The following is a 15,486-nucleotide window of genomic DNA, read 5'->3' on the forward strand; positions in this document are numbered from 1 at the left end:
AGACAGAAAATTCTTTGTCCCTCTCAGAGAGCTCTGCAGCTGGCAGCCTCAAGAATCAGGAATATACCCCTAATATACCTCTAGAGGAAAAAACGAAACAAAACAAAAAAAGAAAAGGCTAGGAGAGATCAAAGCTAAGCTCATGGTAACAGCGTATGAAAAAAAGGAAACAAGAGTACTAAGTCACATTTCTTGTATCCCTGCCCATGGCAAGGGGGTTGGAACTAGATGATCTTTTAAGGTCCCTTCCAACACAAAGCATTCTGTGATTCCATGACTGAGTTGCTTCAGGCATTGTTCAGTTAGCCTAGTTTCTTTAAGTGAATCCTGCACGCCCTCAGAAACAGAACTCCCTAAAAGTTAAAGAATCAATAAGAGGCGAAAAAAAACAGAACACCCAATTTATTGCAAAATGTACCAGAATTTACACAGCTCTTCTGCTGTAAAGAGAAAGCAGTAATCTAGTTTATACATCTATATGTAAGTGCAAGTTGACCCCTTACCTCAGGTCCACGCTTTTGATGTGACTCATACGGTTCAGCACTGCAAGGTCCAGGGTCTCTAGCAAATTCCCCGCCAGTGCTAGTTTGTCTAAAAAAGTTAATTTCTCAAAAATTGCTGGTAGCTCACGGAAGTTATTGAAGGAAAGCCCAAGACAGCTGAGCTGTTGCAGACTTTCCAGCTCTTCTGGTAAGGATGTGAGGAAATTCCCATCTAGCCAGAAGCTCTGGAGACTGCAGCAGTGAAAAAAAAGAAAGTAATTCAGCAAAGAGTACTGAATGTCACATTTTTGCATTTTCAGTGAATTTACCTGCATAACTGCAAGGTCTCAATGTGGTTATTTTTAATGGTATTTATGGATAAAATTTTTATTCTTGTATCCATAAAGTTACTGGAGTAATTTTATCACTCAAGTAATAGTCTTGGAATTGCATATACACAACACCAAATAGTTCCTAAATTATTTTGGAGGTAAACTTCTAGTTGTGCCAAATTTTCATAAACAAAATAAAAATCACTACTTGTGTTGTAAATAAAGGATATTTACTTAATCATTTGGTTTTCTACAAATTACGAACTCATTTAGCATGCTGGACAATCTTTAAAAGACATATGACAAAGTAGAAATAAAAAAGACAGCAGTAACACAACAGGCCTCTCAAAGCCCATCACTTAGTAACAACAGCAACAATAGAAGTGTCAACAGCATCCAATCACTGAAGTCTCATATCACTATCGTGGCACTCACTCAGTTATGGCACTTATAGCACAGTTTAATCACAATTCCTACCACACTAAAACACTGATAACAGATTTTTAAATTCTAGTCTCCCCAGCAGCCATTCAGAAAATAATATTTTCCAGGGTACCTTTCTGTTGCAAAATAAATTGCTTTGAAGTTTGTATGACTCTTGAGACTCGAGCCTCCAAAATACAATCCTTTTCTCATGACCACATTCCAACAAAGAACTTGCTCAACAGTGCTTAGCAGTAGTAAAAATGCAGCCTGGGGCCATAAGAAGTTCTTATAAAGAAGAAGGGCTTAAGGGGTCAAGAAGATAACTGGACCCATAACTGACTAAGTTGTAATCCTTTGAAAACTTTAAGTTTGCATGTGAATTACAGTTTGTGTACAGCCAAAAGACCGCTCTGGAAATGCCTTATGTACATCCATCGTAGCTGCAGATATCCTTTTCTTTTTTTCTTTTTAAAAAAAGATAAAAGCTGGAGGAAGAACAGGCCACAATGAACCAATAGCTCAATACCAACATTTATCTATTGCAAATCCAAAAGCAATAATAGCTTTGCAATTAAATTTATCTAAGCTTAAGCTTTGGTGTATCTTGGGTATTCACAGACGAAACCGGAGAAGTTTTCCTCCGGCAAATATTTTAAGATAAAATTTTCAGAAGGGATCACCCAACTACTTTCATGTTAAAAACTTCCGAACACAAAAAACAATCAATTCTGTAGAAAGCTATCAAAACACATGCACCGTACGCTAGTGTTAGAAAAAGCACTAGTCCTCTGCGAGAAGTTACCACAGAAAAGTTTTATACAATAAATTAAAACTTTTTAACAGAAACTGCATCGGTATTGAAAATATTAAATACAAATAATAAACAGAACTTTGGAAAGTCACACTCCTCTGCAGCTGCAGAAAAATGTGCATTGACATATTTGAGAAACAATGACGACAAACTGTCTTCAGACAATGCTTCATCTGCACGTTTCCTCATCTTTTCTACATCAGCATTTGAAGCTTTTTTACACTAGTGATTAAGGAATTGCACCCGAGACTGTTATTATACCTTAAACTTGTGTACAGTCACAAAATCTGCTACCCCTTTTGTGTAAAACACTTATAAATACTTCAGTGATATAACCAGCATGTTCTTGCTTATATAAATGAGGTCTCAGAATTCTGAGAGGTGTGTATATTTTTATGTAGTTCTACAAAGCCTGGTTGATCTTTATAGATGTTCACTGTAGAAATTTGTGGTTTCTGGAAATGTCCTTGACAGCATAATCTTTAGAAACTTCTAACTGCTCTTTTGTAAACTTTTTTTTTTTTAATGTTTAACCAATAAGGGAACACCATAATAGTAAAGAGAACAGAAAAGGCTTCAGTGGGAATATATTCATAGGCTCAGAAGCCTTCAAGTCTATTGCAGTTCAGCAAGGTGGCACTTGTGCTTCAAGACATGGTAACTAACTGTTAAGTGTCCTCCAAGGCCACTTCAAAACAGACAAAATCCATTAGTCTCCACTATTACAAAACTGATTTACCACAGCGTGTTTTAGTTAGTAGAATAGGCAGGAAGTCACAAATAATGAGCAGTAACTTGCTATATACCAGTAACTTTTTAAAAGACAACTGTATAAAAATATCGTGATATCTTTATTTGGAAGGAAAAACAAGCCTTATTGCCGGTCTTAGTTCTCAACTCTCTCCTGGAGTCTTATCTACCATTCAGTCTTCACGGGAGAAGTGGCTGACCAGCACTCATACTTTCATAAGTAGCACCTTCACGTCAGCTGTGCTCAACCAAAACATTAAGAAAGTTTATGACGAGGGAAAGAAAAATACACTCACTTCAATAGTTTGCCAATCTGTGTTGGCAAGCAATGTAGTCCATTACAGGAGACATTAAGCTCTGTCAGAGTAGAGATCTCACACAGTGATAGAGGAAACTCTCCCAGTCTATTATGAGACAAGTTCAGGCTCTTCAACTGAGAAAACCTAGTGGCAAGAATATCAGTTAATTTGCAAATCTCCATGGTCTCAAAGCAAAAACTTACAGTCACAAGGTGTCTTTGTACACTGATGATAGTCATCTAAGTCATTACGTCAGTTTCTACACAAATGTGATTTTAAGTCACTGATACTTCATATCTCAGTGGTAACACTGACAATGATCAAATATCATGTTTTTACTGCAGAAACAGACGAGAACCTTTTACCTTGATTCCTGACTTCCTCTGAGTGACTGTTACTAAATTAGGGAGAACTAAAAATCCTCAGTTCAATAAATTTACCTTGCAAGAATTATTTGGAGTACCAATCTACCATTGTGAAGCTGGGAAAGATAAGACACTAAAACATGAACTGCAACTACTCTAAGAATAGATCAAAAGAAGGGAATACCCTTTTCAAGCTAGGCACAATGGAAGGCCTAGTAGAGCTGTAAAAGGGAAAGGCAAGAAAGCTCTGAAAGCATCATAAGATGACGACATTATGCTTCCATACCATCACATCTGCTACTCTCTTACAAGTTGCCAAAGTAAAGCTGGAGTCTCACAGGCCCTCTGCCCATTTCAAATGAACATTAACATTCAGAACTTACTAAGTAGGCTTTTTCAGATCTCCACTTCTTTCTACAAACTCTTACCCACAAAAACAGCATCACATTTTTCCTCACCTTTTATTTTATACCCCAAAATGCTCTCAGTTTAGCAAGCAGCCTTATATTAGTATTGCATCCTGTCTATACAACTAGCGTGTCGCTCTACTAGGCTCATCTGAGGTAACACTTAACACAAAGAATTTGTGGAAGGGAGTTCACGAATACCATAAACTGCTGTAAGCTTTTATCTGCCTGCATTGCCCAGTTCTGCTTCCTAGTTCCTTCATTTGTTAAAGCTTCCTAAAGATCAATCTTTTAACATCCCATAAGAACAGGCAATATGCTCCCTTCTCTTCATCCCTGGATGCACATGTCCAGAACTCCAAATGTAGAAGAAAAATAATTCTTTGCAGACCTGCAAAGGGAGTCAAGACTCCCTGCTCCGCATGATCTCAAAAAATTGTGTCGTAGGTTGAGGTAGATGATGTCTTGACTGTAGAAGAGGTGCTCAGGTACTTCCTCAAGGCTGTAGCATGAAAGATCAACCATGCTAAGTCGCATAGACACAACCTGAAAAGAAAAAGGAAGAGTTGCAGCTGTGCAACAATTCTTCTGTGGCAGCCTAATGGACTTAAAAAACAAAGAATGCATGTAGTAAGCAATTTACAAGAAAATGAAAGAATGCTCTTGTACCCGCCAAACACAGGTAGAGTCCATGCAGGAAATCAAGTCCATGGAGTATGAACTTATGTCTACTGTCTCTGCAAGCCCCATAACAAGGAGGCACTTCTGGATATCAACAAGAACATACATAAAGCTCTGCTTTGTAGGTACAATGGACGCTCACTAAAAGCTGGACTGTAAGAGAACCAACCTAATAGAGAAAACCATACCTCTAGTTGAGAAAATTGCTGAGAAAGCATAGTCTCCGAGTGCCTTCCAAAGATGCAAATTGCAAAAAGGAATCAGCTGACCTTCCAGTTTTGTCTTTTGGTGCTTACAGAACCTCTTTTTGGCCTACCTGCTTCTTCTGACTTATTGTTTGCTTGTTCAGGGTATAATACTGGAAAACTTCTGCTATGATGAAAAGGCTTCATACATTATAATTTTGCAACATTTCATAAAGCATCTGCAAATATCAGATCTCCTTTAATTACATATACTTTGTTTTGAGGCCTTATATGCTTCACTCCAGATTTTATGACATATTTTATCCTGCAACTCATTTCATATTTCACAATATTATATATAAGAGGTCAAAGTGTGGGCCAGCACTGAGCTATCACCAGCTAATTGTACTTCCACGTGAAATACAGATGCAGCTCTGAACAAGCTACGCTTCCCTTGCTGATCTATGATCTCTGTGCTAGTTAACTCAAACCTACCAGAGTGCCATTCCAGGCCACAGGTCAGAGTCAGATATGGCAGCAGAAGCATTTAATAGGTTTTTATGGCTGTAAAGTCAATCAGTCCACAGGGTTTGTTCTAGTGGCATGTGATTAGCTACTCTCAGTAGCTGTGGGGGGTTAAAAAATGCAGAACTACTAGTCAACACATTGCTGAACAGGCAGAGCCCCAAGAAAATGCTAAAAGAAAGTCTCTGTAGTCGTGAGTACATGAGAAATGAAGAAAGCTGGAAAGCATCCCAGGTACCTTCTCCAGCACCCAAGCTTAATCTCTGCCTGCAGACCAAGCACGTTATCACAAATCCCATCTTACCCTCAGTACCCACCACCCCAAAGTGCTGCAGTCTCCAGGCCCTCACCGTGGATGCCTGTCTGTGCCACCGCTGGCACTCTGCCAGTGTTTCAAAGGAGACATGGTATGTTTGAGCTTGTGCTCCAGCAGATGTGAAAGCAAGAGTGTACTGCCGACGTTTCATTTCTTCCACCTGCAAAGGGAGAAATGAAAACAAAGCAGTCTGCCTAAACTCCAGCATTACAGTGGATCTGAAGCCTAGAGTGAGCTATTACAAAGTGCCAGTAACACTGTCTTTTGCTGAAAACTGTTGTGAGAAACACAGGAGTAAATCCTTCTTAACATCTTTCTGCTGAAGTAGATCCAATAGGTAATCATCTCCAGAATGGCTATTCATAACAATGGCTACTAACACGAATTCATAAGCGGTGTCTCTTCAAGCATTTTATTAGCCTCAGGACTACCTACGCAAAACAAGTAGAAAAGGGTTGTGCAATTGTCTCTGCACCTGATAATACAGTAATACAGCCTAGATTAACCTCTTGTGTATAATACCCATCATTATAATCCTTTCTTCCTTTCTAATCTACAGGAAGCTAACAAATACAAAATAGTCTTACCTTCCCTCCAACAAGAGGCAAGATGTGCATCTTCCCTGTGTGGCTATCTTTCACAGAGGATACAATGAGGCAGGTACCACAGAGAATTACTAAGCGTTCAGCCCATTTGTGCAACTGGGTCTTTCCTTTGCGTACATTATAGATTCCAGAGAGCAGGATGCGATCTAACTGTTCTACTTGACATGGCTTTTCTGAAGAAAAAGGGGACATTTGTGTTTACTTTCCATTTGTTCTTCATTCTCAGCTGTGAGTTCAAATAGAAACACAGCAGTAACAAGCATTATAAAAGATGAGTAAAGAGAAGACACACAGTTGTACTTAAAATAAAAATCTCACGCAGAAGACAAGCAACTTAGGGCAGTGATGCCTGAAAAGCACTCCCTGTATGACTTTCAGCACAATGTTCCCACGTAGTGCATTTTTAATCTACAGGTAATTACAGTCCTTGGCAAACTTACGCACTTGCCAAACATCCTTCTTTCAGATGCAGTAAAAAAGTGATTACGAACTCATTGAGTCAGCTAAACTCACAGAAACCATCAAATAAGTGGCTTCTACTGTGCTTTAAAGGGAGGCCTGGAAAAATCAACTACAGAAGAACGGTAGTTATTTCCTGAAGATGATTTAAGTGAAAGGACCGGAGCACTGACTGACTATAGCTGTGCTATGTGCACTGCTAGCTGTGGAGCACTAAATCATAGAAAAACACCAAAGAGCGTGTATCTGAAGTACAGGAAAAAAGTCTTGGGACTAGCAGTAAAAGCAGGCTCGGAAAATGTGAAAAATATAAATGCCTCTTGTTGGTCCTTCTCTTGAATAAAACAGGACTTCGTGAACATCACCAGAAATAAGGAAGATGGAAAAGATGAATCTGCATGCTACCTGACTATTTACCATCGAGAGATTCATTCACCATTTACCATTCAGAGATTATAATTATCATTTTCTGAGATTTTTCTCTTTCTGAATACAGAATACTAGCTGCTTTGGACTTCCACTCTGAATCCCAGCTATTTCACAACTCCTATAGATATGTGTAAGAATGGTCTTAACCTCTAGGGATAAGGAAATTCCCTGTCACTCTGCAGCTCCTAAACTTGGCAACTCTAATTAAACACCTCAGGAATTGCACAAGGCCAGCTACAGCAACACAAGGAATAAAGAGAATTCGCCACCACAGAGAGTGTGCGTGACACTCGACAATTCACACTCGTTACATCTGACATAGACGGACAGCCTGATGGCCCTGGAGAGCTTCTTCCATTCGAACAGTTGCTGAGGCATGTAAAGACCCCGTAACACCTGGCCTCTCTGGGTCACTGACCTCTCTTCTCCAAGTGACTTCCATTGAAATGAAGACACACCGCCCCCCTCCTTCTCCCAGCCAATCTAACTGATTCTCTCCCCTCATAAAACTCTTGGGTCCCTGTCAGCATCTCAACAACCAGACCTCAGGAAGCATGCTTCCTTCCTACTGCTGATCAATGTAAGATTTCTATTAACACGTTCCACCGCTTGTAGTCTCACCATTCCACCTGGGCATAAGGAACCCCCATGCACAAGGGAAAGAAACAAACACAATGAACCACGTAAGAAAAGCAAACGAATGCAGAAAGACACCAGAGAAATCCAAGCCACATTGCTACGGTGTGAAGGAAACATGACAGCTACTCAGTGCTCTAAGTAATGTTTCTCTGCCTGAAATGCATTACTCCTTTCCCTGTTCTCAGCTGCAGGCTTTGCAAAATTACCACAATCCTCCATAGCATTTCCTCTCTTTATTTCCTCCCCTACCTTTAAGAACCACTTTCTTAGCATCTGCTTTTAACTTTGTTAAAACAGGTCTCCTGAATACTCTTCAGTCATTATACTTTCTCCTTTACAGTCTCTTTCTAGGCAGGACTATCCTCCCATGCTGACAGAAACTACTCAATTCCATTTTTTACCTACTTGTTTCCATTATGCTGAGTCACTGTTTCTGAATCTTCTGCAGTTCCTGTTCGACATACCCAAACTGCATTCCTCATTTTTCCCCTCAAAAGTTCTCTGCAGCCCTGTTGCTGATGTCTCTTCTTCCACCAGAAGTACCTTCTGACTCTATCCCTTACGATATAAATCCAGATTGTACACAAGCCACGCTTCTTTCCATCTCCACTGTGCCTCTACACTGTTGCACCTGCTCTGCACACAGCTCCCAGCCAGATGGGATTTGTCTCAGGTAAAAGGGTTGAGAAGCTGATTTCTTATGACTTTTTTTTTTAAAACATAGATCAATCAAACGACGGCCAGTAGCTTAGTCAGGCTACCCAGCTGCGTGATGGAAAAGAAACTTTCTATTAAAACCTCTTGACCTTTTCTTGAAATGCAAAAAATAAGCAGCTAAAACATTGAAAGTAATAAAATTATTAACTTCCTTCCCCCTTATTTCTTTTATTTTCCTCTCCAGCGCATTCATTTTCTGACTGCTAGCACTGTGCACCAACTGGTCTATGACTATTGTTCTGTCATACCTTATGCACATGGTATCCTGCCCAAACTGACTCAGTAGGCCAGTCAGAAGTCTCACTTCTGCAATGAAACGCACTGGGGTTTTGATGGCAACTTGCATTTTTATTAACCAGCTGGCACTCTCACTCATTTTTTCACAGGCTGTGGAGGTATTTGGCCAAGACCTTCCTCACCCATATCCATATACCCTTTGAAAATATAATCTTCAGGCAGGCTGCAGTAGAAATGGCATACCTAGACTGAAATGCAGTGTTTCTGATCCCATTAGGAGTTCTAAGACGTTCATTATGACATAAAAAACTATGGGCCACACAGTAATCCTGTGTCTTCCTATGGAGCTGTCTTTTCTCCAAGCCACAAACAGGATCAAGAGAACGACAAAAAAAACTTTGCCTTTTTTTTTTTTTTTTTTAACTAATTTTGAAAACTCATTATTTTAAGAAATGCTTTCTGATACTTTGGGTTCCATCTCATAGTTAAAACTATGGGAACAGTGACACTGTGCACACATACAAGTTCTTACCACTATAAAAGCGGATCATACAGCTGAGATCAGAGTTTGCAGCCTCTTCCTGCATTCTGACAGGATCATCAAAACCCAGCCCAGCCAAGTAGTCATACACAATCTGAAGGGGTTTTTCTGTGGGCTCCAGCCTCCTGTCAAAACATAGAAGAAAGTAGTTTGAGAACCTTAACAAGATTAAATATGTCTCATTGCAGCTAGAGTGCAAGGAATACTGACACCAGTTGATCTGCTTCTCTCAAAAGGTCTGGCAAGCACACACACATGAGGTCCATGCTTCCTGCTTTTTAAGTGACAATTAAGAACTGCAGCACTCGAAGAATTGTATTGCAGAAGGGAAATGGAGAGGAAAAACAACAGGTATAAGCCATACCACACACAGTGATAGTTTCCTTTCCATGATTTAAGGAGTACCAGGAGGAAACAATGACAAGAAACAATACCAGAAATAAAGCACAAAAAACAGACCCTAAATAACAATAAAAACCCTATTTATAATGACTAAAAGATTTGAAAGAACTGTACTTAAGTTTCTGTTCCAAATGCAGCTGGGAACAAAGCACAAGAGAAACCTCCAGAAGAATGACTTCTAATAAGACAGAAAAAAAAAAATTGCCACTCTCTTTAGCTCTCATCAATGCAAGATTTTCATGTTCTGTCAAATTAACTTAAATGGTATATTTAAAGAAAAGACATTTTTAGAACTGCAACAGATCATAGAAAAGATTCAGGGACTAACCTGATTAAATGGGAACAAAAAATATCTCCCCAAACATCAGGTTTAATATATTCAAAACAAAAAAGACGTTTTCTGATCCTCTCATCTCACTTCTTCCAGAGTCCGAGTTATTTTCCAAAAAAAAAATAAAAAATCTGGCTAAATTAGAAGTTTAACTTTAAGGAAGAAAAAACAGAGAATGGTTTGGGTTGGAAAGGACCTTAAGGATCACGTAGTTCCAGCCCCCCACCAGACCAGGTTGCTCAAAGCCCCATCCAGCCTGGTTTTGAACAATTCCAGGGATGGGGCATCCACAGCTTCTTTGGGCAGCCTTTTCCAGTGCCTCAACACCCTCTGAGTGAAGAATTTCTTACTTGAATATTAATGTAAAATATTAGCGTAAAAGATTAAGCACTGAAAATCTAAGATGGGAGTTAACATAAGTTTCATTATTTACTAAAAAAAACTATCCTTACTTCTAATCTATATGTGCCTAACTTCAGGTGATGGCCACTAGACCTTTACTTGTCTATCCTTTAAGCAGGTACATGCAAATCACGATACAAGACATTTCAAACTTCCTCTTCAAGTTTTGTTTTGAAACTTATCAACATTCTGGAAGTGCTAGCAGTATGACTGTTCACTGTATCCATGCACTGACTGCTCGGTAACAAAGACTCAACAGTATTTATATTCCTGGGTCAAACCTGCTCTCACCTGTTCGGCACATTCATTTATACCCTTCAATCCACACGTCCTCTTGAATTGCGCTTTTTACAAGTTACAGCCCCCTTCCCCTACTCTTCAGTAATTAGCAAACTTGGCTTTTACATAAATATCTCCAGTGATAAAGAAAAGCTGTCTGCCCCAGAGAATACTGTATGTTAAACCACCTAGATCAACCTTTAGCAGTATTCATCACTCCCTCACTCCTCTTCCTGAGTTTTTACCATCCTTTTTGCCACGGATTATTAACAGAGCAACTGAAAAGCATACATCTACCTTTCTTTATTCATACACCAATCTTCCATTCAGAAAAACCCACCCCTACACTGAATAACAATTTCTAATTTGTAAGGTATCAGCCAATGGGTTTCAGTGGTCTGTGCACTGCTTTTCTACCAATGATATCAGAACATCACGGAGTGAGACAAATGACTAATGCCTTTGACGACCACGACTGAAATTTCAAAGCATCAAGTTTGTTCGGTAAGACCTATTTTCTTCTAAACCTTGTTAACTTGCATACATCATTCATACAGCATGTCCTAACGTGAAATGTTTTATTACTGTATACTCCAAACCTTTCTGCTTCTCAGCTAAAGAACAAAAACATTTTTTATTCTTTTTAACGATTATTCTCTAGCATTTCCAATTACTGACAGCTTTGCAGGTGTCATCTCATTATTAAGGCAGTACTGATTTCACAAAACATGCACCATTTATAAATACATAATCACCCAGACTTCCTCTGTAGCCAATAGGACACACCTCAAGAAGTTAAATGACCTCAGGTATTCCAAGCATATACATTGCAACTCTTCCGCTGCACACACAGGAATTCTGGATCAGAAACTCAAGCAAGATTACTCTCACAGTTACGGTCCAAAACAACAGAGTTCCTAGCCTAAAAAAACAATGGGGTTGACATGCAGCTGATTCATAAATTACTAACACTCAATGTTTGCTAAGCCTAACTAGGGTAAATTTATATATATATTTTTAAACATGGAAATACATCTACTTGTTATCCAAAATGCTGTATATGAAATAGCCCCGCTTCCTCCCACTTCTTAAATGAGCTCTTGGAGCTTCCCCTGACCAACAAACTGCTATCAGGCTTTGCAAACTTTAGTCTCTACTCAGCCCTACGTATAATCATAAATTATTGGGAAATTTCAACCCACAAAGAAGCCTTATTTAACAAAGGAGGAAAACCTTGATGTCTCTCTCCAAATCTACCAAAAGGATCACTCATCAATAGAACTGGTTTGTTTAGAAGCCTGTTCTTATTCCTTCCATTGGAGTAAGTAGGATTTAAAATCTAGTTTATCAAATATTGCCTGCATTAAGAAGTTGAAAGCACTGTTCCTACCAATGTCACCAGTCGTCATTTTTAATTATTAGAAATTATCCTGATTTCATGAAGCTTACAATATGACTAAAAGCAATGCCAGAGACAGATAGCAATTTTATATGTATACTCCAAAATTTATATATGAAGAAAAATCAGGCATCAATTTCAGGTTCAAGATGTCATCAGGTGTGTGTCAACAATGCATGCCATGTGTTTCCTAACGTTCAAATGAAGTCCTTGTGTTTCAGTTTGTGTCCATTGCCTCCTTTGCTGTCACTGGGCACCACTGAAAAGCACATGGTTCTCTCTTATTTTTTCCCCCACCAGGAATTTATACACATTGATAAAATCCCCCCAAGCCTTCTCCAGGCTGGTATCATCTCAGCTGAACAACGAGATGCGCTGGTCCATTATTCATCTTAGCAGCTCTTTGATGGACTCTCTCCAGTCTGTCCACACCTCCCTGGCACTGGGAAGCTCAGCGCTGGACCCAGTGCACCAGGTGTGGCCTCAACAGTTCCAAGCAGAGGGGAAGAATGACCTCCCTCAGACTGCTGGCAACATTTCTCCTGATGAAGCCCAGGATGCTGCTGGCCTTCTTTGCCACAAAGGCACATTGCTGGCTCATGTTCAACTTGGTATCCACCAGGAAATTCAGGTCCTCCTCCACAAAGCTGCTTTCCACAGCAGGCCAACCCCAACGTTTACTAGAGCCCAGGGTTGCTCCTCCTCAGGTGCAGGAATTGGCTTTTCATTTTGCTGAACTTCTTGAGGTTCCTATCTGCCCAGTTTTCTGACTGTCCATGTTTAGTTGCTTACCTTTAGTAGCTTCAAATTTTAATCCCAAGTCCACACTGAAGTCACTTGGTAACATTTCACACGTTTTAGAAGCAGAATAGAAAACTGCCTCACTATCAAAAAGAAACATTAATTTGCTTCTGTAATTGCAATGACTTCATTCTTCGTGATGACATCCACTTTGTATTTGCAGTGGGATAAGAAGTCTTTTGAAATAATTTGGGGAGCCTATAAGGAAGGACCAGATCCTATGCTATTCAGATACTATCCTATTTCCAAAACAAAACGGAAAATAGCTTCCAAAACAAAATGGAAAATAGCTTCCAGTTTGCAGTCAAGAATGGAAATTCAAGCAGCGCACCATCAACAGCATTCACCTGTACCATCTACACCATTCATCTGCACCTCCACCAACCGTTCGGATACTGGTTATATTTTTGGAACTCCTGGAAAAAGATCCCAACCCAGCTAAGGCGGAGAGCTCTTTGTACAATCAGCATGAAAAGCTGATTCATGAAAAGCTTTTTCTTTCCCTGTTTTGCAAGACAGACATGGGACAAGAGATTGGTTCAAAACAGTGCAATGCTATCAATGCTTCTCTCTTTGCATATTTCTTCCATTCAAATACAGGCTCTCAGTCTTATTTCAGGACCTTCAGCTGAGATCCAGAAGCTTAGAGAGCAAAGCACTCTCTAAGTACGTACCTGAGGTTTAAGTTATCACTTAATTTTTATGCTACAGAAACAGCAGTGAACATGACACCAAACTTTAAAAAGAACTTTCCAATGTATTCTTGAAAATGACAAACCTGTGTATCTGTCTCCTATAACAGGCAAGGGACTAGAAACTGGAATAAATAATAGGTTGCACCAAACAATTCAGACTTTCAACACACCAAATCCTGATGTATTCTATAACCTCAATTGCAGAATTCAAGAGGAATATGAGAGATTTGACTGGATCTCCAAATACCTAGCCAAAGTGTCCCTTGACTACTCTCAGATTCCAATTCTTCTGCTATTAAAGCCTTGTGCTTGACAGAAAGCAGCTTTTCCAGCATGTGACCTATGGCTTAGGAACTGTAAATTCTTGAATATCATTCATGAAAAGAACATTTCAAGTAGTCTGCATCTAGATTTCCTACTGTTACAACAAGAAAAAAATAAAAAATCCACCCAAACACTACAGTTTGGTTGCTGAACAAACTGAAGTTTTTAGAAGCATGTATTCTACAATATAATTCTTGCACATCAGAATTCAGGAAGAACCTTAATACAGCAAAGGGATAAGCGCTTTTCATAAAACAATAATATATTCAAATTAAATCACAGTTCTACAGTGCTCAGCACTCTGAGGTACAGTACTGTGGTTTCCCATCTTGAAAAAGGAAGATACTCTAAGCGGCACACTTGCCGCTTCTCAAGATAAGATCTGATTTTTCATTGCTTTTATTCTTCTCATCTTTCACATCAGCAAGAATTACTGCTGCAGGGATGTTGTAGGATTTCAAAATGTTAGTTTGAAAAAAAAAAAACCACCCTACTTTTCCTTCTTGACCACTTAAATCAAGCTGGTATGCTTCCAGAAATACCTTAATTTTTGTTTATATTCTAAACAAAACAAACGTACAAAAGGAACATTTGCAGTAATACCTACTCAAGCCTAATCCCCATACCAACATCTCTCTCTCGACATAAAACCGTAACTATCTGAAAGTCAGTCAAAAACGTATGCAACATTACTGCACCTTCTAAGTTTGGTCGCTACTGACTGAAAGGCAAGAGCCTTGCCAAGAAATTAAGCCTTCTGAATTCTTCAAGTCATCTGCAAAAATCTACAAGCTATTCCAATTTCATTACCTGGCAGAAGTATACGAGATTACAGGAAAAAAAATACCTGAAAAGCCGTGTGCACACAGGATAAAACGACTTGCCCCTCAGTGGAGGAAGCGTGGCTTGGTGAGACACAACAAGCATGAGGGCAGCCGTTCTTATGGCACTGGCCACACGCCGTACCCGTGCCCAATGAGCACCAGCAGAGTCCAGACGTTTGCTGGTAACACCCACAGGTCCAGCGAAGTGCTTTGCAAATAAAGCAAAGAACAAAACAGTTCGTTGCCTACTGACCACATTCAAATCAGGATATAAAGCAATCTGAATACCTTTGGGGACACTCTGGTGTCCTGACTGAACGGATCACCGGTCCAAGTTCTTGTTAAGAGCCATGTAATTTACTTACAAAATCTAACAAAAGTCTGGAAAGCAGGAAACAGAATACCAAAACAAGTATTTGGAACAAGTGGCTGTAATGGCAATTTCTATACAAAATTTCTATACTAACACAACCAAGGCTGACAGGTTCTAAACACAATTGTTAGAGCTTGAGAAACAAAAGTATGCTTCCCCTTTGAGAAAAAAGCAACATGATATGCAACTTAAATTGGCATTGCACATTAGAAATGTGCAAAGCATCTCATACGCTGTGCAATAAACACTGAATACTAACACACATGGAGAAAACCATGGCAGTCCAAGCAGCTGCAATTTGACACAAACAGCCCATTCTATCCACATCAGTATCACACAGCAGGTACTAGCCACTTCCACTAAGTCAGAGACGCAGCTCTACTGAGTGAAGGTGTGATGAGTAATGAAAGAGAAAAGACAAAAAATCAGCAAGTTTCACACACAGTTCTT

At 39.5% G+C, this 15,486-nt stretch overlaps 1 protein-coding gene across 2 annotated transcripts in view; it reads right to left on the minus strand.

The window, feature by feature from the left end:
- Positions 1-15,486, minus strand: part of PHLPP2 (PH domain and leucine rich repeat protein phosphatase 2) — a 33,322-nt gene that overhangs the window by 14,266 nt on the left and 3,570 nt on the right. For both annotated transcript variants that reach the window (XM_080552307.1, XM_080552308.1), the window contains exons 3-8: positions 9,198-9,331; positions 6,167-6,357; positions 5,614-5,739; positions 4,264-4,418; positions 3,098-3,244; positions 504-734 (exon numbers count right to left, since the gene is read on the minus strand). In XM_080552307.1, the coding sequence (XP_080408433.1) occupies positions 504-734; positions 3,098-3,244; positions 4,264-4,418; positions 5,614-5,739; positions 6,167-6,357; positions 9,198-9,331 (984 nt within the window). The remainder of the gene's footprint in view (positions 1-503; positions 735-3,097; positions 3,245-4,263; positions 4,419-5,613; positions 5,740-6,166; positions 6,358-9,197; positions 9,332-15,486) is intronic.

Source organism: Anser brachyrhynchus, assembly GCF_964034855.1.
Source record: "Anser brachyrhynchus genome assembly, chromosome: 12".
Taxonomy (NCBI): domain Eukaryota; kingdom Metazoa; phylum Chordata; class Aves; order Anseriformes; family Anatidae; genus Anser; species Anser brachyrhynchus.